The 24,441-nt window shown below is 26.7% G+C and overlaps 3 protein-coding genes and 1 non-coding gene across 4 annotated transcripts; 2 read left to right on the top strand and 2 right to left on the bottom strand.

Moving 5' to 3' along the window:
- Nucleotides 1-4,401: 4,401 nt before the first annotated feature.
- Nucleotides 4,402-7,420, bottom strand: LOC124942673 (axial regulator YABBY 1-like). Its single transcript, XM_047483220.1, has 7 exons — nucleotides 7,141-7,420; nucleotides 6,855-7,034; nucleotides 6,604-6,757; nucleotides 6,158-6,206; nucleotides 5,789-5,864; nucleotides 5,051-5,128; nucleotides 4,402-4,633 (listed from the first exon to the last, which is right to left on the bottom strand). The coding sequence occupies exons 1-7, from the start codon at nucleotides 7,249-7,251 to the stop codon at nucleotides 4,553-4,555; spliced, it is 729 nt and encodes a 242-aa protein (XP_047339176.1). The 5' UTR covers nucleotides 7,252-7,420; the 3' UTR covers nucleotides 4,402-4,552.
- A 1,552-nt stretch (nucleotides 7,421-8,972) lies between these two features.
- Nucleotides 8,973-9,045, top strand: TRNAA-CGC. The gene has a single exon. It is a non-coding gene; the product is annotated as a tRNA-Ala (tRNA).
- A 3,030-nt stretch (nucleotides 9,046-12,075) lies between these two features.
- On the bottom strand, nucleotides 12,076-14,546 carry LOC124941969 (Golgi SNAP receptor complex member 1-2-like). The gene is made up of 6 exons (XM_047482361.1): nucleotides 14,252-14,546; nucleotides 13,086-13,285; nucleotides 12,924-13,013; nucleotides 12,748-12,819; nucleotides 12,377-12,506; nucleotides 12,076-12,291 (listed from the first exon to the last, which is right to left on the bottom strand). Exons 1-6 carry the CDS (start codon nucleotides 14,385-14,387, stop codon nucleotides 12,194-12,196), a joined length of 726 nt encoding a protein of 241 aa, XP_047338317.1. The 5' UTR covers nucleotides 14,388-14,546; the 3' UTR covers nucleotides 12,076-12,193.
- A 6,952-nt stretch (nucleotides 14,547-21,498) lies between these two features.
- LOC124943920 (pectinesterase-like) lies at nucleotides 21,499-23,298 on the top strand. The gene is made up of 3 exons (XM_047484376.1): nucleotides 21,499-21,943; nucleotides 22,178-22,513; nucleotides 22,607-23,298. Exons 1-3 carry the CDS (start codon nucleotides 21,499-21,501, stop codon nucleotides 23,296-23,298), a joined length of 1,473 nt encoding a protein of 490 aa, XP_047340332.1.
- The last annotated feature ends 1,143 nt before the right edge of the window (nucleotides 23,299-24,441 follow it).

Raw genomic sequence — 24,441 nt, 5'->3', positions numbered from 1 at the left:
ATAGTTAGAACAAAATTCAACCATATGTATTGTATAAAATAATTGAAAGAAATGTGAATTATCCACTTTTTTTTATATTATTTTTCATACTTTCACTTAATCAAATACATCACTTATTTTATCAATACAAATATCAAAATACATATATTTAATATTTTATCCCTCGTCTTTCTATCTCATCTATATAAATTGTATAGTCAATAAACTTTAAAAAAACATTTTTTTAAAACAAGTCAAACATTATTTTTATTCAAAATCCAGATTAAACCCAAAACCTTCGTTTTGTATGTTTTTTTTTTTTAAAAACTCATAAAAATTAAACATTATTTCATTTCCCTTTAATCAATCACATTATTCACTTCATTACTCAAAATACTAAAATATCCTTTATTTTAAATTATTAATTTTATTTTATTTATATATATCAATAACTTTTAAGTTATTTTTACAAAAATAATCATTGCATCCTCAAATCATCACCCATCATTCAATTTTGTTTCCTCTTAATTTAAAAAAAAAAATACTCACTACCAAACAAGATCTAAATTCAAACAAGTCTAATAAGTAAAGTAAAAAAAATGTAAAAATATGAAAATGATTTATAATAATGTATTTATTTATTTATTTATTTATATATATAGGTAACTGTTTGGTCGTAGTCCACAAAACCTAACAAAAGAAAGGGTTCCATTGGCTCAGTAATAAATGACAAGACCTAAAACGACGGTGACTTTTTAAAAAAAAAAATAAAAAAAATTCAAATATTGGTGTAAAAGTTAAACGGTAAAAGAGGAGGAGGGAGTTGAAAAGTAAAGAAATAAAGATGCTAATAATATATATGTCCAAAATAATTCCCTCGTAAATAACATTCATTTTGATTCTCTTTCTTTCATTTTTTTTTTTATTTTTATTTTTATTATAAACCCATAAAATATCTTTACATTATCTTTATAATAAACATTTTTCTTATAAAAAATAAAATAAATATAATAAAATGAAAAAAAGGTAACTGGCCAGCTCATATGGAAATAAAAAATTTCCATTTTAATGCAACTGTTGCAAATGTGCAGTAGAAGAAACACTAAACAAGAAAGAGCTAAAAATGAAACCCTAACTGGGTTTGACCATTATTTTGTGCATGCAATTATAATATATGTACTTATTTATTATTATTATTTTGGTTCTACAATAATTTCAATGTCGGTCTGACCAGGTATTATCGAATTCCACGGTTTCTTACAACAGTTCATAATTTAAATGTCGTTCTTATTCAGAATCAAGGAAGGAATGATAAATTATTATCTTTTCTTTTTGTCTCTTAGAACTTCTTTGAAGAGAGGGGTTTTGGATTTTAAATACAAAAATTGTTTGATTTAATTAATTAAAAAAAAGTTTTTTAAAGTTTAACAATCATTCTCCCATCCAAGGGCGCGCGTTTAATTTTCTCTCTACTTCACGGTATAATATATATTTATAATATATAATATGAAGGATAATATATTCTAACAATTGGGAGAGAGAATGATTATATATATTAGAAATTGAAATTTTCTGAAAATTAAATGTTATTAATTAAAATTACATATTGTTACTCAAAATCTATTTTTTTATTGGCTGGAATGTGAAAAACGATTAGTTAATTGTAAAAAAACACACAATAGAAAATGAGTTTTAAGGGAGATGTTATTGTAAGAGGGAGGAGATGTTTAGAGTTTATATTATATATATATAAATATAAATGTTTATAATATCTTAAAACAAGTTAACCGCGATCAACTTTAATTAAAAATATAAAATCGATAACATAATCAAGTTACTAGATGATTTGGTCGAACCGAGTTCTAGTCGAGTTTTGATCGAACTGATTACAATATTCTCACAAACAACTTGACACATTTACTTTGCTAATTTAAACTATTATAATATGTTTTTATATTTAGAATTAAAAAATAAATATATTTTAGTATTTTAATTAATAAATTAAATAATTAAAAAATATATATGAAATAATAATAATAAAAAAATAGATATAGAGCTAGTTTGATATTGAATTTTTATTGAAGAACTTATTTGATATTTAGTTATTGACATTAAAACAAGGTTTTATCTCAACTATTATATCAAATATCTAATTAATCATTTTATCTATTTAAATATTTATTTATTTTAATATAAATAAGTTATTAAATAAAAATATAGTGAAAAGAAAAATAACTTATTAAAAAATTAAACCATTTTTTTTTAATTTTAATCAAACAATAATTTATTTGAAAAATCCAAACAAAATCAAACCAAACAGAAATCTTCTTACTAATTTTTGTAAGGAGGGTAAAATAATAAATAAATTTTAATTATTTATTTAACCAAAACCAAAGATAAAAAAACCTAGTTAGTTATTTATACTTTTCATAAAACCTAGTTTTACCTAGTCTAAGATTTGATTCTACTAGAAACTAGTACTGTTGATAAATTAAAAAGCTGATAATAGTCTATTGGTCATTCAAATAATGCAAATCAAACAAGACCTTAAGACATTAAAATAATGTTTCAAAATATGTAGACAAAGAGGAAAAGGATATTAGTGATTAGACTCTACTAACTACCAATGCCCTAGCCCACGTATGCATTCCACTTTTTCTCTCTCATCTCTCTTCTCAATTTAATAATTATTAATATTAATTTCATCTCATCAGAAAAATAAAACAATTATAATTAAATATAAATAATGACCATTAATTAAATAGAAAAACAAAATAAAATAATGGGTGTTGTTTCATTTAAAATAATTTAAATAAATAAGAAGAGAAAGAAAACATTTTATGTTTATTTATTTACCAATTGATCCTTATCTTAAATTAATAATAATATAAAATTAATTAGTAACATCATTTTCAAATAGTGTATAAAGGCTGAGTCTAAGGGGTAGGCTGGTCAAAGTCAGATTTTCTGAGATATGGTTACAGACTTCTTTGTCCTCATTAGTAATTCAAATTTATCTATTTTTAAATATTAAAAAATAATTATTTAAAATTATTAATAATAATAATAATAATAATACAAGATAGGATTTTTTAAATAACATTAAAATCTCTAAGTTAATTAAGATAAGGGTATTATAGGAATTAAATAAATAAATAGTAAATAGTAAATATCAACTTAATTTAAAATGATTTGAGTCATTTGACAAAAATATAGAAAGTCCACTGGGCCTTTATAGATTCGTTTGATGTTGGGTATTTTTTTTTCAACTATGTAATTATTTAATTTAACTATTAAATATTTTATTAAAATGATTTTTTTTTTTAAATTAAATAAAATCCAAAGTAATATGGCAAACAAACAAGTTTGTAGAGTTAGCAACCCAGCCCGTTTATAAATTCTATTTAACCATAATTATAAATAAATAAATAAAAATTGCTTTAATTTCAAAATAAATTAGTACAATATATATATTTTTTCAATAAAAATATTATAACATCGTATAGGATTGAGGTTATTTAAAACTTAAAAAGGAGAAAAGATAATGATGATGGATGATTTTGAGAAAGTAATATTTATTTATTTTATAAAAAAAAAACTTAAAGATATATATATATATATATATATTTAATAAAAATTTAAAATATAAAATATATAATATAAAATATTTTAATATTTTAATATTTTAGTTAATAATTTAAGTGATGTATAGATAGAGTAGAGTGAAACAATGTTAAATTTTGTTTAAATTATTTAAAAATTTAAATCCAATCAGGTTTATAATACCTTAGGGAAAAGGGAGAAGTTGTAAAGATATTATATTTCATAAGTTAATAAATTGTTTTAGAATAATTTTTTTTGTAGTAATAAACATATTTAACCAAGATTATATAAAGTTGTTAAATTTATTATGCTAACAAATAACATAAATAATAATTAGTAATAAATAAAAACCATAAAAATAATAATGAAGAAAACTCAAATTTTCATTTAAAAGAAAAAGAAAAATTTAATTTATTTGACACAAAATTTTGGTGGTATTATATGAAAATTTATTAATTTAAAAACTTATATCTAATTTAATTATAATTTCATATAAAATACAAACAAATTAACTTAAACATATTGTTTTTTTGATAATTTTAAACAATAATTATGATTATGACCATAACTTTGACCCTTACCATTTTCTATATAAAAAAAATATCAATATATAATATACATTATTTAAATTTTAGGTATTCTAATCTCTTAAAGAAAATTATTGTCACTTAAACTATCCTAATGAATTAGAAAATTCATAAATTAATGCTAAAACAATTAATCAACTGCTTAGTTAAATCGAAAAAATGAGACCCAATAATGAGAATGTAATAGAAACTTGGAAATCATAAAATAAAATTGACATAGTTAGATAACTTTATTCAAATAAGTTTCAGTATTCATTATTAAAGAGTCAAAAAGTTTAATTTATGTAGAAAAAGTAAATTAGAAAGGGAAATGCGATCAACATGCACAATGAAGATCGAAAAACATCAAAATGAAAGAAAAACGATAGATTTAGTGTTCTTCACTAGTAGGGATACACACCAAAGTTACCGTTGGTATTAGAGAAGTATCCATCTTTATTTATAACTTCCATTTCATTTGCATCCTAAAATAACCAAATAAACAAAGAGCAACAATTATTATTAAGACATTCTTAATATAGTACTGTTTTAAACAAAACAAAGAACACATTTTATATTTCTGTCAAAAAAAAAAACTTTTAATAAAGAAAGAAAACCAATATTTTGAATAAAGTAAAAAAAAAAAAAATACTAAAATTTAAGATTGTCAAACAATATTAAAAATATGGAATTTTATATGCAAAATCACAAAATTATTACCAACTTCAAGTTTAATGCTGTATTTTTTGTTATTTTTTATATTTATAAAAAACCTTTGTATTAATTGTATTTTCAACTATTTAATTATTCAATTAATTAATCAAAATATATTTATTATATCATATAATTAATTTTTTTTTTTATCAAATAACCTAATATCAAATGAAATCTTATTTATGTACCTGTTGGCGCATGTTAGCCTTCTTCACCGGTTGTTGCTCAGGTAAAAGCCCAAAGTGAATGTGTGGATAGTGGGCCCACTATGAAAATCAATCCAACCCAATTCTCAGAATAAGAACATTATTTCACACACATATATATATATATATAAAAAAACAAAATTTACAAAAATTAAATGTTCAAAAGATAAATTATAGCATAATTTAAAAGTGAGGAAACCATTTTTTTTTACTTTTGTTGTTCGGTATTTAGAATCTTCATAATTGATTACATATGTTTTTTAAAATAAAAAAATGCTAGCAATTTGAAGTATTTTAAGTGTGAATTGAATAGTTAACATTTAGACTTTTTGAATTAAGAAGGTTGGAAACATAATTCTATAATTTTGATTTATAGTCAAGACATTATGGAGTCATTTCCTAGAAGATTGATGTTGAGTTATTTAGGGTTTTATTGTTTTTTTTTTTCAAATTTGACTTCAACTCATAAGCTAGAGAAAGAAAAAAACAATGATAACGTTTGAAAATTCAATTCAGTGTTTTTTTAGTTAAAATCAGAACGTTTTTATTAATTCTAATGAATTCAAATTCTGGATTATTTCGCAGTGATGTGTAATAAAATTTGAAAACTTTCCTCATTTTTTTTTGTCATCATTATTACTAAATTATTACTAAATGTACTTCTTTATATATTTTGAATAATTACTTATAAAATAACACTTTAATATTAGAAAGACTTACATTCTTCGCAGCAGCACTGAAAGCATCCCTATGATTGATATCGGGATTTACAGCCTTAATGCGTTGAATCTCATCCCTACGTATGATACAAAATTTTATTAAATCGCAGTAATTAGAAACAAGACAGAATTCTCTGTTCTCAAATTGTCGTGTTTCCCTTATTCTCTCTCACAGGGGAAATGGTAATATCATAATTTTACAATATTACCCTTCCGAGGGAATAGGAGGAACACGACAATTTAGGAGTAGAGGATCACACTAGAAACACATTTATGTAATAAATTAGAAAGTTATAATTAAGTTTTGTTATGAAACTTAATAAACAAATAAAAAAAAATTAAATTAAGAATAATAATATTAATTTCTTACTTGATAAAACGGTTGTAGGCAGATGGGACTCTCTGCCTCTTCTCTGGTGCTGCACAAATCAATGGCCACACAATTAATATCATTTGGCTCACTATTTTTTTCTTTTTAATTTTTTAATTTTTTAATTTTTTATTTTTATGGTACCACTTATTTGTCTTTCTCATCATGACCTGATCATTACTCTATCATGATCCAATCTATCCATCTATCCAAGATAGATCTCTTGTTTTCCGGGTGCTCAAAAAGATGATTGTTAAAACACAAAATCAACAATCTTTTTTTAAACAATATCATAAAATCATAATATGCATGATTAATTTGTCATTAGATAAAACAAAACTAGGTTTCTTTCAATAATCTTTTTTAAATCAATATCTTACTAAGTCATAACATGATTTGTCATAAGTTAATGAGATAAAACAAAACTAGGATTTTTTGTAACTTACGTTTAACAGTCGGTGGGGGCGGTCTAGGAATGAGTTCACCTACTCCTCCTCTCATCATCATCGGATTCATTAGCCCGGGTGGCTGCAGGTTGTTGTTAGGGTTAGGCACATATGCGCTAGCCAACATGCTCGGCGTAGCTCCTTGAATCTCCTCCTATTAATTAGATGAAAAACAAACAAACCCTTATAAAAGAAATCTAGGGCAAACAAACATATGAAGAACCCTAATAGTTTCCTTTATGTTTTTTTACCATAAGGGCTCGAGGAGTTAAGAAGGAATGACCAATCTGCTGAAAGTGATTAGCTGGTGGAGGAGGAGGTGGTGGAGGTGGAAGAGGAAGAAGACTTCGCATGTTCACCGACAACAGATTTGTGCAGTGCCCACATCGGACAGTAACCGTCTTGAACAAACTTGTACAAGGAACACTAACCTGATGAATTAATGAAACCAAAACAATGTAGATGAGTAAAAGATCGATTAAAACTATGTGGGTGAAAATAAGACAATAGAAAATAAGCATTTGAAAGAGAGATAACCGCTAGAACAGTGTCACAAAAGTCGCAATGGACATAACAGAGCTGGTCAGAAGGGGAGGGAGAGACGTTTTGAAAGTGGTCTGGTGAAAAGGCAGTGGATGAAGAAGACATCGAAGTTTTTTGTTTTTTTTGTTGATCTTCTTTTGATTTGATTGATAGATTTGTTACCTCAAGATTGACTTCTATATATAGTGGTGAGGGAAATGAAACTTAAATGTAGGGGATGAGTTAAGACTCAAGAGAGAGACTTAAGAAATGGAAGAAGGAAAATGGAATTAAGAGATGAACAATGAATAATGTAACTATTCGAGTATCGGGTATCAATGGTTTCGTTTATGTATTTACAACGATCGATATTGATATGCAATTAGTGAAACATGATTAGTGGGCGATTTACGTTACTTTGATTGAATGATGATCGAGTTTATTTGATGGAAAAAAACTAAATGTGTTTTGATACTCATTTAAAATTTGTTTATATATTTTTCGAAATTTCAATATAATTAAATACTATCAATAAATTATTTTGTACAATTGAATTAATGTTACCCTATTTAATTTTGTCTAATATGCACTTTGATACATGCGTTGACTTTTCTATCTATCCTTTTTTCATATTTTTTCTTGATTTTGTGAAGAAAAAATTAATTAGTTTAAATAAATGAAGAAAGACAACAAATTCAAAAAAGATGTGTTAGATTAGGGGTTGTTCTATTTGATTTATTTAAATAAGTTTTAAATAACATAATTGTATTTTCATTCATCTTCTATTAAATCCTTAATTTTGAATTAATTAACTAAAATATATTAGATTTCTTTATCATATATTATAAAAAAAACATATTTTAATTGTAATCCAAAGAACAAGGTTATTTTTGTTTTACATTTGTGAAAATCAAAGAAAAAAATAAAACTCATAAAATTACAATTGGGTATAAATTATGACACAATTTATTAAAATTTCTTAACAAGAAACAAACTCAGATAACAAAAGAATATATAATTGTATCGAAGAGTTAAAAATCGAAAAAAAGAGACATCTCGAATAGCTAACACATAGACCTCATAAACAAAGTACAATTCAGAAGAGATTATAAAACCGGGAATTCTACACTACCTACCTAGTTGGCTCGAGTGACGAAAGCTAGTTATAGATTATTATTTAATGGGTCTAATTCACAAATTAGTAAAGAATCAAACTAGGAATAACATAGGGGTACATGGGATCCAACAATCAATCGATCACAAATTGTATGGTTGGCATTCCCAACAGATGTGTTTTTTTGGCAGAGGCGGCAGAGGTGGGGGTGAGAAAGTGAGAAAGGGACGTTTGCATGAGGGAGTGATTAATTAGGTTTAAGGGCTCATTCACTAGTTGTTTTCACACTTTAAAGACTTTTTTTTGGTTGAAAAATTTAAGTGCAATGACTTATTGGGGAGGACACTGTCAAAACTGTAGGGTTAAAAAATATCAAAACCCTAAATTAAGGACATCTGTTCTCCCTCATTTACTATTCATTTCTCGTAATTAACTCTCTTTCATTTATTTTTTTTACATTTTTCTTATCATTAAATGTACTTTTTTAGGGTTCTTTACTATCTGTGTAATTTGAATTTTGATTTTTTTTCTGTTTATTATTTGTATTAGCTTATACCCAGACTAACCGATGACAAAACAGACAACATTTTTCTTCACAACATTGGAATTGGAGAAAGAAGCTTATTCTAAAACTGAATTTAAAGTCTTATTATTTATTGTTATTTTTATTTGCATAATCTAAACTCTTATTCACTGCAAATGTATTATAAAATTAATTTTTAAATTTCTAAATGGGGATGTAGCTCATATGGTAGAGCGCTCGCTTCGCATGCGAGAGGCACGGGGTTCGATTCCTCGCATCTCCAATATTTTGTTTTTCAAAAATCAGATGTTATTACTTGTCGTGTTAGAGATTAAATGTCATATAGTCATTACTATGAAAGGTCGTGTGTTCAATATAAAATGTCACGATGTTATTAATGTGAAGGGTTGTGCTTGAGATCAAATGTCGAGAATTAGTCATACTATAAATCAAAGTTCACGGTGTCATTACTATTAGGTTTTAAATATTTGTAATCTTAGTATAATGACAAATAATCTTAGTATAATGACTTTTAAAAATATATCAAATTAGATTTACAAGCGAGTTTAGAAATAAGTATATATAACTAGACGATGATCTATAACATTTTCTAATTTAAATGAGTATCTCAATAAAATATATAATAAAAAATAAATTTATTAATATATTTTTTTTAAACTTAAACTTCAAATTAAATGTGTCATTTATATCATTTCCAATCCCTCTTTATACCCAAATCCATTTTTTTTTGAATTTATCAGCATTCTCTCTCACTTTCAAATACTTGTTTACTGTTCAAATACCCAATTTTTTTTACAAAAATAAATTAATCCTCAAACTAGTAACAGGTCAATTTTATATATTTAAATTCGTATATAATTTATTTATATATTTAACTTTTTATTTTTATTTTATAATTTTTTTATATATATTATGAATTTATAATTAAGGACGTTAATAAAAAAAATTACAAAAATAACCATATAATTTTATTAATATGTAAAGTTGATAAATAATATTTTTTTTTAGTAATTTTATATGAGAATATATATGAGCATATAACAAAGAAAAAAAATGTGTACACTACACAATGATCATTTCATCATTATATAGGCTGGATGATGTCAAACTTAATAATTATGAAAATAAAACTGTAATATTGCCCACAAAATGCTCAAATATAACATTTTCAATATATATAACTAAGAAAAATTTACCTAATCACTTACTTCATTTGTATTATTTAAATTTAATTTAAATAACAGTTTAATTTTTAATTATTCTCTCATCAATCCTGTAAATCAAATTATTAACAAATACTTTTATCAAATTATTAAAAAATTAATATACATTTTGGATGAATTATATTTATCCAATTTGTGATGTTGATTTAAATTATTTGAAAATTCTTCAAATAACCTACTAATTCTTTTAAAACTATTTTCTCATTAATCTAATAAATTAAATTATCAACCAAAATATTAAATATCTAATATACTTATATTTCTTCAATTTGAGATTTCCGATCTAATTCGGTTAGAATTATTTAATAAATATTTGTACTCAATAAACCCAAATTTCATAACAAAAAACAATTAAATAATAATTTTGAAGGTATTAAATAAGAAAACTGAGATGATCAGACTGCAGATTTTGAACAAATGGGGATTGTCCTTGACAACGACCAAAGAGCTCAACTAGATACCTTTAAATTAATTAAAATTCATAAACAAACAAAGAAACAAACCAATATTTAATTACTGACTTTCTTCCTTCATTACACGTACTACTGTCTAATATCAACCACAAAATTAAATATCACAGATAATATGTATATTCATGTCGTCAAATATTAATTTTGTATTTCATATCTACACTTATCAATCCATTAGATTAATTTGTTTATATTTGTTAATGCCAATTTGATATTTTTAGTCTTTTTTTTTAGTAAGAAAATTGTATAATAGATTATTGAATTTATAGAGTAAAAAGAGATCCCGGGTTAAGTGAATATATTACTTATTTATGGAGATTAATTTGAATCAAACTAGATATAAGATCTTTATATGCAAAATTAATGAGCTAAAGAAAATTGGAGTATGAGTCTGAATAAGGTACATAATAGTACGTTTGAATGTGTAAAATTTGAATTAAAATTTGAGAATGAAATTCTAATTTTACCAGAATTAACATTAATTACAATTTTAAATATATAATATTAAGATATTAACTTAACACAACAAGTAATTATGCTAGTTCTCCTAATTAAAATTAAAATATTAATTTAACACAACCTATAATGATAGCATGTGTCATTAGTTCAATAAAAAAATCGATATGCATGTCAGTTCAACATGTTAAATACAAAATTCAAAAAAATATATCATTTCAAGATGTTAACTTACTGAATTTAAAAAATATTAATTTAACATTTTAGCTTTTAAATTAGAAAAAAGTATCGTATTGTAAATGGTAAAATAATAAGATATTTTTATTTGAAAGACATAGAAAAATAAAGAGTAGAATTACAATAATAAAAAAAAAAAGAGTAGAATTGAAGATCGTACAATTACATTAGTTTGAATTCTATTCGGACTGCCAAACCTAAAAATTGGATTACACCTTCCAATTCTAATTCCATATTTATCCAATAGACTTAGTACTTTTAAATAGGGCTAATTAAAAGATCATTTTACTTTCATATATATGCATTTAACAAAATAAAATAAAATAAAATAGAGAATGTAACAAAATGTAGGTAGAGCATTAAATTTGTAGCAAAAGTAGGTCAAAGCATTCAGATATAAAGAAATGTTTAATTAAATAACTTCTGCATTTATGAGTAATAAAACTAGTCAAGCTAGTTGAGGGCATAACAACTTTTTTTTTTCAAAAAAAAAAAACAAAAACAGTTATAGCCTATCATCAAACCCTACGAACTTCAATCAAGGTGCTTTATTCGAATCCAAACCCAAAACCCTCCACTTCAATCAAAGTGATTTCAGTTAAAATCGAAACCTCTCTAAGTCAAGTTCAAAGCAAATGAGATAAAGATCACATTTCTAAGAGGGGTTGATTCATTTTATTTTCAAATAACCCAATATCTACTTATCAAACAAATTACTAAATAACCCCAAATAACCTACACCAAACTTAATTCAATCCAATAATAACAGATCAAACAAGGCCTAAGGATTCCTGCATCAAGAGATATGCTGTTTTTGGTCCCAACTATGGTCCACCAATCTCCAAAACTATTAAAAACTTGCCTTCCTATGTCAGTTTTGTTTTATGTAAGATTTGCACCAGTCTCTATGAACTTCAAATTGTTTCAACATATTACACATATTCAAAATGTCAATGTTTTCGAGTGGCGTTTTCATCTAAAATAGTTCATTTCAGTAAAAAAAAACATCAAAACTATTTATATGCTACTTTGAAAGCCAATAGATTATGAGAAATAACGTACAAGCAGCAATGACAGCAGACAGGATTATTGTATCCTTCGATTTCTTCCTTCTAATCGTACCTGGTATGAATAACAATACTTACTAAGATTCTTAGCAAATCAAATTTAGAAGAGACAATAATAATAAGCACAACTGTAAATGTACCAAGTAGGCCACGGATAATTGGGAACTTATCGCTCAGTAGCTTCACCTTCCCTTGAACATCAGCAAACATGGAGCGTTGTGACCCTAACGCTGCCCTGGTGGACTGTGCTTGGCTTATTACATCATCTATCTGCACATCAATTTATACACGATGATATTATTCCTGACTAGCAATATTGCAACAAGACCATATATACGCGACTACCCTCGTAGTTTTTGGGCACTCGCCCCATTTTCTAACAAAAGAAAAGAAAAATCAACCAATATAGAGTCGGATAGACAAGTGTGATAGAACCTTCAACTAATAACAACTTTATAGTTGAAGCTAGAATGAACAAAACAAAAACAATTTGTACACCATATTTTCTTACATGAGCTATGCTACCATGTATGGCTGCTCTTTCACGTAATAACTGCATCCTTGGTGACATGGGTCCTGATCCCTGCATTGATCATGTTTCCAAGTTCGAAATCGATAATCTCATAAAGGAGTAGGAGTAACTTTAATTTCGATAAGAACTCATGAAAAGAGAGTCTCTAGAATCACCTTGTAATCACTGATGTCATCTTTAACTGAACTAAGAAGTTCAGCATGTTCTCTCATAGAGGTTATGTTACCTTTGATTCGCCTAAATTCCTGATGGAAAACAGTATTCAGTCACTACTAGAAAACTGAAATAGAAGATTGCAGATGGGGAGAGAATTAAACCTGAGCATATTCGTGGAATATATCTCGGTGTCTAGCCAGTTTCTGGGTAACAGAAGTGGCGGGAGCAGCAGAGGCAGCACATCTACTCATTGAATCATTTATATCTAGTAATTTCTCAAGCAATGACTCAATTTCCATCTCCATAGACTTCCATGACCTTCCCGAACCAGCGCTTGGTGAAGAAACACTATCCACGAAACCTAATACATACACATATGATCAGGAAACAATAAAAACCTTATTCAAAAGGCACGAACTAGTTTACTGTCAAAGTAACTAAACATCATTTTATTCTACATTTGATAGAAGATCAAGCATCAAACAAGCTAATTATATGTAAAACGTTTAATAGAGACGCCAAATCAAGTTCATAAACAAACATACTGCAGAAATCAAGAAAGAAAACACTGAATTCTCAACCATGGAATTCATGGAAATGTAAATCTGGCACTTGCAAATTCCAAGTTCCACGAACAGTAAATCAAAATACAGATTAAAATAAACCAATAAATGCATAAAGTAGATGCGATTCGACTCAAACAAGGTCAAGCATCAAACAAGCTGATTTATGTAAAACGTTTAATGGAAATGCCAAATCAAGGTCATATTGTCATAACCAAACATACAGCAGAAATCAAGAAAGCAAACACTCAATTCTCAACCATGGAATTCATAGAAATGTAAATCTGGCACTTGCAAATTCCAAATTCCACGAACAGTAAATCAAAATACAGACTAAAATAAACCAATAAATGCATAAAGTAGATGCGATTCGACTTAAACAAGGTCAAAGCATCAAACAAGCTGATTATATGTAAATCGTTTAATGGAGATGCCATGCCAAATCAAGTTCATAACCAAACATACAGCAGAAATCAGTAAATCAAAATTAAGATGAATTGATACAACAATGGCTAAAATCAATAAATGCATGAAGTAGATGCGATTCGACAGCAGATCAAGCATAAAATAAGCTGAAATCAAGGTCATAACCAAACATAAAGCAGAAATCAGGAAAGCAAACACTCAATTCTCAAATACTTTGCAAATTCCAACTTCCACGAACAGTAAATCAAAATTAAGATGAAGATGAATTGATACAACATCGGCTAGATGCGATTCGAGTATAAATCTAGGTCGAAAGATGATGATGAGAGAAATCTAACCTCCGTGAGTGAATCTGGTGCCAAGTATATTATAATTAGAGAGTTTTACATCGAGATCTCCCTCGATCTTGCAAGCTTCCTTCCTTAATTCCTCCCATCCTGATTCTTGCAACAATTCTGCATTCGGATCCGCCATTGGATCTCAGATTGAAAATGATCGATTACAAACTTACAATCCTTCAATTCAGCTTAGAATTTGGTAAGATATGTATGATCAGTTGAGATTGGAGCTAGACGCATACATCCATGGCGGGGGGATCTGCTTTGAGTACTACAGAAATCTTCAGTTGTAAATTGCAGCCGGTTTCAACTCTTTTTCGATTTTTTTGAGTTTATTATTTTTATATTATAGAAAATTAATTTTATTAAATTTAAAAGTTATAAAATATAATATTAATTTATAAATAATAAAATAACAAATTTTAGATATAGATTTAGGAAATCATCCAACAAATTTTCAGGGTTACTCGAAATATAGACTAATTTTAGTTTAATAATAATGAGTAATGAGATAGAGTAAGTCGAGTAAATCAACGAAGTTGTGTCGAATTTTTTTTTACTTAAAATTCTGAGCGGTGATAATTTTTCTTTGTCCAAGTATTGATAATTAACGTCGAATTATTTTTTGCCAAACAAATATAGTCAAAATAACGAAAAAATGTGTATATTATTAGAGGATAATGTAATAGAACCTCACATTAAAAATTAATTTAAAAGAAATTATTAGAAAAATAAAAAATAACTACAAATTCGATAAAGATCTTCTCTTTTGTTATAAAGAGATGGACTCGAAAAATAACCACCAACATGGTTGAAGGGTATAAAGCCATGTTGAAGGGTATAAAGCAACACGACACACATATGACTGCTCCCAAAGTTTGGGGCCTAGTCGAAAAAATAATATTATTATATTTTATTTAACTTGTATGTTATTTTTTTATTTTTTATTTTTAAATGTCTATTAAAAATGACGAAAATCGTTTGAGCACAACGACAAAAAATAACATTAAGAATAAATAAATAAACAAAAACAAAAAATAGAAAAAAACATTACTAAAGTAAATAGGTTATCGAGCTTGTAAGTCCTCGGGAAAAACAATTAACTCTCCGACAGATACTACTGATTTTACGGAATGAATCTCAGAAAGTATCATAATATTAACATTATAAATGATACGCATCGGACGACTACGATCAGTGAAAATTCGACAATTTCTCTCCAACCAGATAGTCTACCAAAATATTTGAGATGATAACCCAATTATTGAGATTTATTGGGTGATATCCGAGTCTTTGGGCAGTTGTTGAAAATTTTGGATTGTTGTGGCTAATATGACAGACCTACATAATACAACTTTTTTCATGCACATATCATCCGTAAGAATTCCACAATAAATAACGCTCAATCCAAATAATGAGATCTTGGATTAAATCATTAACTCTCAAAGTTTCTCCCAACAGAAATTATAGGAACTCATTTTAGCGAACAACTTAACAACGTCCCACATGAAAATTATCCATGTATTGTCAACGCATAATGACTTGTTCAAACAGGGACACTTGTTTGCGTCATACCAAAAGTAAATTATATTATGAGACGAACTCTCCATGATGGTTAATCTCCTTCTATATCTAATTCGGCTAGCGAAATCACTAGATCGAGGATCAAACATATCCTTAATAGTGACATTTCTACATATATCAATGGAAACAAGCTCATGATACGTCGTAGCTAGATTTTTGACACTACACCAACTGTCGTCCTAAACACTGATCGAAGAATCATCCCCCACAAGGAATCTAAATTGCTCACAAAACTTTCTCACATAGAATAAATTCCCCTCTAAATGCTACACCCCGCTGGATAATAAGACATTTTTGTGAACTAACTAGACCAATCGTAACCATACTTACATTTGATCATCGATACCCAAAGATTATTCGGTTCGATTACAAATTTATAACACAATTTTGATAGAAGAACCTTATTAAAAAAATAAGATCTCGAATATTCAAACCTTCCTCATCTTTAAAATATTTAACCTTATTTCAACTAAATAAATAGAAAAACGATGAGTTAGAGTATTCCCATAGAAATTTACACATATTCTCTCCATTTTCACCACCACACTCTTGAGAAGAATGAATAAAGACAACATATATGTTAGAGATTATTTTACTTTTCCATCTAGACAATTTACATTTATTTTAGTGATAATCCGGTCCTAAGAGACCTTGAATCGTAATTTAGCACCCAATGGCATACCAATGTATGTTGATGGAAGATCACCAATTCTGAACCCCGCACATTTTCCAACATTATCATTCTTCTATTCGAAATAGGTTTTGAGAAAAAGATGTCTAACTTATTAAGATTCACTCGAGACCGAAACATGTACCGAATACCCATAAAATATCCCGATGATGTTTAAAATTCTTGTAGGTAGCCTGAACCATGCAGAGCGTGTCATCAACGAAAAATAAATGTGATATAGAAAAAAGATATATTCTTGACTGATAACTCACTTCACATATGAGTAGTGAGTTTTCTACAAATGTTATCATTTTTTAGAGAGTTTTTATAACAATAACGAACAAGAAATTAGAGAGTAGATCACCATGTCTAATCTCTTGAGAACTCTCAAAAACTCCCTAAGAACTACCATTAATAATGACAAAAAACTTAGCCTTTGAGAGACAAAAAGTAATCCACCCAATCCATTTCGCACCCATTCTCATTTTGCCCATTACATCAAACAAAAACTCCCAATTGACGTGATTGTAAGCTTTTTCAATGTCTAACTTGACAAAAACACATTTGTCACATCTTAAATTAGTTGAGTCAATGCACTCATTGACTATTAATACAACATCATATATTTGACAACCTTTGATGAACGTCATCTTATTACTAAATATGACCGTTCCTAATACATTTCTCAATCTGGTGACTAAACATTTTACGAAAATTTTATAAATAGATAAAACTAGACCAATATGCCTAAAGTTTTAAAATTGATTGAAACTGAATTAAAAATCAATTTAATGGACCCAATTGAATTATGATGGTTTTTTAAATACCTAAACCAATCAGCCCAATGGTTTGATTGATCAGTAAATGCCGTTCAAACTGCTAAACCAATTTAAAAATCAGTATAATTTGGTTTGAGTGGAAGGAATATCTAGACATCTCTTAATAATAGTTATTTTTTAAATTAAACTAGACTATATATTTGAAAAATATAAATAATAATAAATGTTTTTTTAAACAAATTATTTATATTAAACTGATTTATATACAGTTTATTATTATTATTATTGTTTTATTTTTAAAATATATTTTATATTTTTTTTACGAACAGAAAATGATCAAATCAAAATTTAATTGATTAATCAAAACGGATATATTCTCAAACCGATTTCAACAAATTAGTTGTGGTAAATGATCGAAATTAAACATTTGCACATTTACAATCTTAACAAGACCTTGGCCAGTTTTTCTGATGGTTCGTGATTTTAATTATTTAATAATTATGTTTTAATGTTTCTTTTGTTAAAAGACCCTTTTTAATGAAAGGAGAACCAATTTTTTTTTGTTAAAAGAAATAATCACTTCACACTTTTATTTGGGTGATTTCAATTAAATAGTGACATTGAAAACAAGTGTTCCACCAATAACTTGTTTGATCTTGGCCCAAGAATTCTTGGGTTTATTTTTAAGTTATTTTTAATAATTCTCTAAAAATATTAAAATATTTACTTATTTTTATTAAATTTAAATTTTAAATACAAAAATTATTTTAATAATTATCTTTAACAATCTTAAATAACTTATTTCTTTATCAAATAAGATTTTTCTATGAACCAATAGAAATTTTAAAAAACCTAAAACCAATCAAGCTCAATGATTTTTATGTTTTTTTTAAATAAAAAAATAGTAAGTTAGTTAAGTTTTTAATTTGTTAAATTATGAAAATGTTATTTTATATTTAAAATTTAAATTTAATAAAATTAATGTGATTGTATTTTCATATTTTAGTTGATAAAAAACTTATTTTATAATAATAATAATAATGTGAATGATAGAATATATATAAAAAAAACTATTAAAGGAGGTCCAATAGTCAAGTGAGTTGCTTTAGAAGCAATCATGGACACTAGCTAGTTTGATGAGATATTTGAAAATTTATTTTAGTTGAGAAAGGATAATGTTTGGATTTAGATTTTTTAAATAACTCAACAAAATCAAATATCACTTCAATTTTTTTTCATCTATCAAATCAATAAATTTATTAACCAAAATACTAAAATATGATATATTTTAAATTATTATTATTTATTTTATTTATATATATCAATATCTTTAAAGTATTTTACAAAAAATATTATCATTTCCTTAAAATTATCACCAATAATCATATTTTTCTCCCTCCAAATTATTTAAATAACCTAATAGTTAATATATATATATATATATCAAATTATTAACCAATTTTATATTATTTATCATATCATTAATTTTATTTTTTTACCTAAAATAAGATTTCTTTAAAAAAAAATAGATAAGAAGCACAAATTAGATATGTAGGCAGGACCATTTCAAAATCTAATGTGCAATTAGTCTTTCCCTATCTAGTACAATTGTAGATTTAATTATTAGTATATAGACCCAAAATAGTGCTCATAGCGACCTATGTTTACTAGTCACTAATAGACCTTATTTGAGAAAAGAGTTTTTTTATTATTTGGATTTTATTTAAAAAAAAATCTTTGTTTGATAAAAAAATAAGAAAAAAATGTTTTTTAAAATTTGATAACTAACTTTCTCTTTGACTTTAGAGGATATGGTGTAAAGAGAGAATGATGATTTAGAGAGAGGATAAAATTAAAGGATAATTTTGATATTTAAATGATAAAATTATTTGATTTGATGGTTGATAAGATGTTTGAGTTTTAGGATAAAAATTGAGTTTTATCCCAAAAACATTTTCATCAAACGAGACCATAGTCTTCAATAAACTAAAATTTATTTAAATAAAATTGTTTGTTAGAAACTTTTAAAAGTTGTTCTTTTATTTTATAAAATTATTTTTTCTTAAAAAGAAATTAAGAATATTATAGTTTTATTGTTTTGCTATATCTTCTATTAACCAAGTTTGGGAGAGCATCCCAACTTGTATCCTGTGATTTGTGATGGTTACTGAATGAAATAAATTATCTAAATTTTGAAGATTATCAAAAGATCATTTTGATTAATTGAAAACATGAATTTAAAGGTTAAAATGTGTTATTAGTTTGGAAATACCTACGAACGAATTCAGAAATTAAAGTTACGATGAATTTAAATAAAATTTAGAATGTCTTGAAAAATACAAACTGGTGAATTGAATTAGATTAAAAAAATTAAGAAACTAAAGGTAGTTAATTTTTTTTGGGTTTAAGTCCATCTTAGTCTTAAGGTAATTTTGTCCTCGAAAAAATTAGAGTTAGAGTTGAGTTTTAATGAAAAAATATTAGACTTGTTTAAAAATACCTGGAGTTCGAGTGAAGTTAAATTTAAACAAACAGATATTATTAAATTTGTTAATATATAATTATAAAAAAAATAGAACATTATTTCAACATGATAAGATATTTCTAATTAATTTACAAAAAAAAAATATTTAAAATGAAATGTAAGTGGATAAGGTAAGAGACAATAATTTTTTTTTAATGTATACATGAACTAGGTAATTTTAGAAGAAACAATTTTTAACTATGAATTTGTCCACATTACATTGACACCTCATTAATTAGCTTAGCTACTAGCTAGGCAAGGCTTACCTTTTTCTTCTTTTGTGTTAGTTTGGAAAATCTGTTTATGTGTTGTCTTTTTGTTTTGTGAACAAGTTGGACTATGATGTATATCTGTTAGTTTGGCTAAGTTGTTCATGCTTGAATGTTTGGAATTAAGTTAGATCATCATAAATTTAGGGTGATTTTTTCAGTGATGAAAATTAGGGAAACCATGGATTTGGGGACAGAAATTACTATTATTACCGGGCACACCATGTTCGATTTTAATTTAGAACGCCTTAAATTAAAAGTAATTTCATGTTTATACAGGTCATGCTTGCATTCCTACATTATAATTTTTTTTTTTTATCAGGCACACATAATACGCAAATCTGAAAATACATTTTTTTATCTAGATTTGAATATGAGTTTGAGAGTTCAAATGAAAAAACGTTAATAAATTTATAAAGAATCTAATTAAGTTATGTCTCACTCTCTAACAAAAATAAAATAAAATAAAATTTAACATTAGTTTCTCATTCGAATTCAGATATAAAAATATTTATGAAGGAGTATGTTTCTTTAATTTAATATATTGATAAATTAAAGTTTTGATAGCGAGAAATGAAAAAAATATATTATTAATTTGTTTTCTTAACTCTAAAATTTAATATTAATCTTAGTAGGAAGATAAATATCTTGAGTTTTGAAAGTTAGATTGCTTAATTTACATTAGAAATTATTCTTGTAATCAAGTACTTTATTAAACAAACAAATATTAGATTGCTTAATACAAATAAATTTATTATATTTTAATCAAATAAGTTTTAATAAAATTTATTAAATTGATTAATTCATTAAATAAAACTTGAAAATGAAGAATCTTTTCATTTATATACTATATAAACATTCGAAAAAATGGAATAATTAAAAAAAAAAAGTCACATCATGATCACAATTATCATAAATTAATCAAAATGAAACTATGAACAATATTATGTCTTAAAAAAATTGCATAAAACAACATTAATATTATTTTTCTAATTTTTTGAGTTTCTCGAATCCCTTAAGTCAATATAAAGATCTTATATGTTTTTCAATTATTCAATGTCAAAATCAATGAATATGATTTTTTTCGTAGTTTCTAATGATCGGAATGAACTTACCTTTTACCCTTTGTAATTTTAGATCTCAAACTTAATAAGAAGTGTTTAGTTTCTCCCCCAAATATCTCTATATATTGGTCATTATTTTTATGAAATTATTATTTAATAAAAAAAGATGGAACTAATTAAATAATTCCAATTCTTGATCTACAATTGGATGCCAAGTGTGGTTAAGCTAGTTTCTATTTATTACTCAAGACAACACCTATAACTACGTCCATCCATGTGTTAGTAACCTCACTCTATCACACTCATTGCAATAAAAACTTCTTCAATCTCCCATCGTTTCAACCTCCCAAAAAAAAAATGTCTCATCATTTCATGATCATATTCATATTTCTTCTCCTCATTCCATTTTCTCATTCAACCTCAAGAAATATCAACAATCTTCGGTTCGACGACGACATCGAACCGGTTCATAATGCCTTAGAAGGAATCACAAGAGCCATAGAGTGGTCTCGAGCATTTCCATCCCTACAAGGTTCTTCGGCTCGCGAAACCGATTTGGCTATTGCTGATTGTATCAAGTTATATGAAGATTCTAGGCCGCGAATTGCCAGCTTGACATTGTTTTCAGATCGAGATGATGCCTTAACGTGGTTGAGTGCTGCCTTGGCTAGCCATAGGACTTGTTTGGATGGGTTCGAAGAGAATTTACGTTTGTTGGTTGAAAAGACGGTCATGGGGAACAACTTGACATCGGCGTTGGAGAAGGCGTTGGAGTTTTGTGAGAGTAGAGCTAAATGGAAAGGTGATTGGTTAATTCAATTTTCAATAGGCAATTTCTTTTTTGGCTCCTTTTGTAACCATTTTTTTTGTCTTTCAATTTAACTTCTTATTGGGACATTATTATTTTTGGGTGAAAATTAAGATTTTATTAACTATGGTAAAAAAATGGGCTAAAAAATTCATCACAACCGTTTGAGATGGTTGATTATTGAATTGTTGGTTCGATATGTTACATTCTTTTTGTATGATTTTATAGGTGTGAAAACTAGACCTGGCTCGGACCGAGACAAGGGAATTTTGTCAACATGGAACTTTGCAACTTCAAAGGCCGACATTGTTGTGGCCAAGGATGGCTCTGGCGACTATATCACCATTAACATGGCTTTAGCGACTCTAGCCATAATGAGTCGCAACATATCTTCAACCACAAGGTTAGTGGTTCATGTAAAAGCCGGAGTTTACAATGAAAAAGTAGAGATAAATAGTAACATGAGAAACATTATGTTTGTCGGAGATGGCATGGACCTCACAATCATAACCGGAAATCGCAATTTTAATGACGGGGCCACCACCATCACCTCGGCCACATTTGGTAACCACCAAGAAACAAAAGAAAATGTCACGTGTTTTGTATTTTAAATATAACATTAAGTTTAAAAAAAAAATGAAACATCTCATTTTGTAGGAGTTTCGGGTGATGGATTTTGGGCGAGGGACATGACATTTGAGAACACGGCTGGTCCAACAAAATATCAAGCGGTAGCACTTAGAGTCGAATCCGACCTAGCTGTTTTCTATCGATGTAGCATCAAAGGATATCAAGACACACTCTTCACCCACTCCCTCCGTCAATTCTATCGCGATTGTCACATTTATGGTACCATCGACTTCATATTTGGAAACTCCGCCACGGTTTTCCAAAATTGCGACATATTATTAAGGAAGCCGTTGGACAACCAAGAAAACGTAATCACAGCCCAAGGGAGAGACAATCCGATAGAAAACACAGGGATCTCAATACTAAACTCAAGGGTCAGACCGTCCCTGGAATTCATGCCCTTCCAAGCCCGATTCAAGAGTTATTTAGGCCGGCCTTGGAAAATGTATTCGAGGACGGTTTTTGTGAAGACATACATGGATGGCGTGATCGATCCCAGGGGATGGACCGAATGGATTGGGAATTTTGGACTTTCAACATTGTATTATGGAGAGTACATGAATATAGGTAATGGGTCTAATACTTTGGGGCGAGTAAAATGGCCGGGTTATCATGTGATAAAGGATGATAAACAAGCGAGTTTTTTTGACGTGAAGAATTTTATAAACGGGGATTCGTGGATTCCAGCAACCGGAGTTCCATTTTCGTCTGAAATTTGAGAAATATTGGTTTTGATTATTTTAGATTTATAGTGTTTAAAATATATATGTTATCATTATTGTGCCATTTAAATTACACTATATTGTAAGTCCACAATATTTAAAAATAAACATTGTAAGTCCAAAATATTTAAAAATAAATATTTTATATTCTCTGTTCAAAAGTAAAATTATAAAAATACAAAATTTAACTCATATTTATTATAGGTGATTAATAAATTGATCTGAAATACGTTATTGGCAGAATAGATCCTCTATTATGATCCACATTTTTTTGACATATTGTGAATAATATGAGTTGAATATATGTTAGATAATAAATGTTGTTGAGTTTATTCATTTACTCACTCCTAAATATAGATAGTCCTAAATCATTTTGTTTTATAAAACATAGTATTGAATCTATAAAATAATTATAACAAAATTATATATAAAAAATATTAAATATTAGAGATAGTTTTTCTCATTACTTTTTGACACAACACACAAGCAAATGGATATGTTTGAAATAGACATTATACGTTGACTAGACACACATAATTTTTATGTGAGATATTACTAGCTAAGATGATTTCATATATATTTTATTGTGAGAAGTTTTTAGAGTTAAAGTTTTCATTCAAAATCTTGTTCTTTAGATGTAGTTTTATTCACAATATAATTCTTACGAATGATATGTGCATGTAAAAATATTGTATTATCGTAAGTCGTTGTCGTTTGTGTCACGAAAAAGTTGAAGCGACAACTCAATTACTTTTAAATTATCGATGGTTTTTAGTATCTGAAATCTTTTGTGAAGTATTAATGAGATTCACCCAGTAATACTCGAGTCTTTGAATAATTTTTGAAAAGTTTGAATTGATGCGTGATAAGACAAATATTATTGAAAGTTAAAGATAAATCGTCTAACTTTCGATAATACTTTTATTATGACATTTTGCAAAATTTATTCTAATAAGCTATTAAAACCACAAAAAGAGTTTAACATTTTTTTCTCGATAACCTATTAAATAACAATTGTTTTATTTTATTTTTATGTAATATTTTGCTTAAACGACTTTTTATAATAGTAATACATATCAATCATTTAAAAAAACTTATATATTAATAAAAAAATTTCAACCATATGCTGTTTCAGTATAG

The sequence above is a fragment of the Impatiens glandulifera genome, chromosome 6 (assembly GCF_907164915.1).
Source record: "Impatiens glandulifera chromosome 6, dImpGla2.1, whole genome shotgun sequence".
Taxonomy (NCBI): Eukaryota; Viridiplantae; Streptophyta; class Magnoliopsida; order Ericales; family Balsaminaceae; genus Impatiens; species Impatiens glandulifera.
This window is presented reverse-complemented; position numbering and strand designations above follow the sequence as displayed.

Bases quoted from the DNA above. Each gene is read 5' to 3' on its own strand.
- LOC124941969 (XM_047482361.1), bottom strand. From the start codon at position 14,387: ATGGCGGATCCGAATGCAGAATTGTTGCAAGAATCAGGATGGGAGGAA. The intron at 12,820-12,923 runs GTGATTCTAGAG...TGATCAATGCAG, and splicing joins ATGACATCAGTGATTACAAG to GGATCAGGACCCATGTCACC. The intron at 12,292-12,376 runs GTACATTTACAG...TATTCATACCAG, and splicing joins AATTATCCGTGGCCTACTTG to GTACGATTAGAAGGAAGAAA.
- LOC124943920 (XM_047484376.1), top strand. From the start codon at position 21,499: ATGTCTCATCATTTCATGATCATATTCATATTTCTTCTCCTCATTCCA. The intron at 21,944-22,177 runs GTGATTGGTTAA...ATGATTTTATAG, and splicing joins GAGTAGAGCTAAATGGAAAG to GTGTGAAAACTAGACCTGGC. The intron at 22,514-22,606 runs GTAACCACCAAG...CTCATTTTGTAG, and splicing joins CATCACCTCGGCCACATTTG to GAGTTTCGGGTGATGGATTT.
- LOC124942673 (XM_047483220.1), bottom strand. From the start codon at position 7,251: ATGTCTTCTTCATCCACTGCCTTTTCACCAGACCACTTTCAAAACGTC. The intron at 5,865-6,157 runs GTAAGAAATTAA...TATCATACGTAG, and splicing joins GCCTACAACCGTTTTATCAA to GGATGAGATTCAACGCATTA. The intron at 4,634-5,050 runs GTACATAAATAA...TGGTTATTTTAG, and splicing joins AGGCTAACATGCGCCAACAG to GATGCAAATGAAATGGAAGT.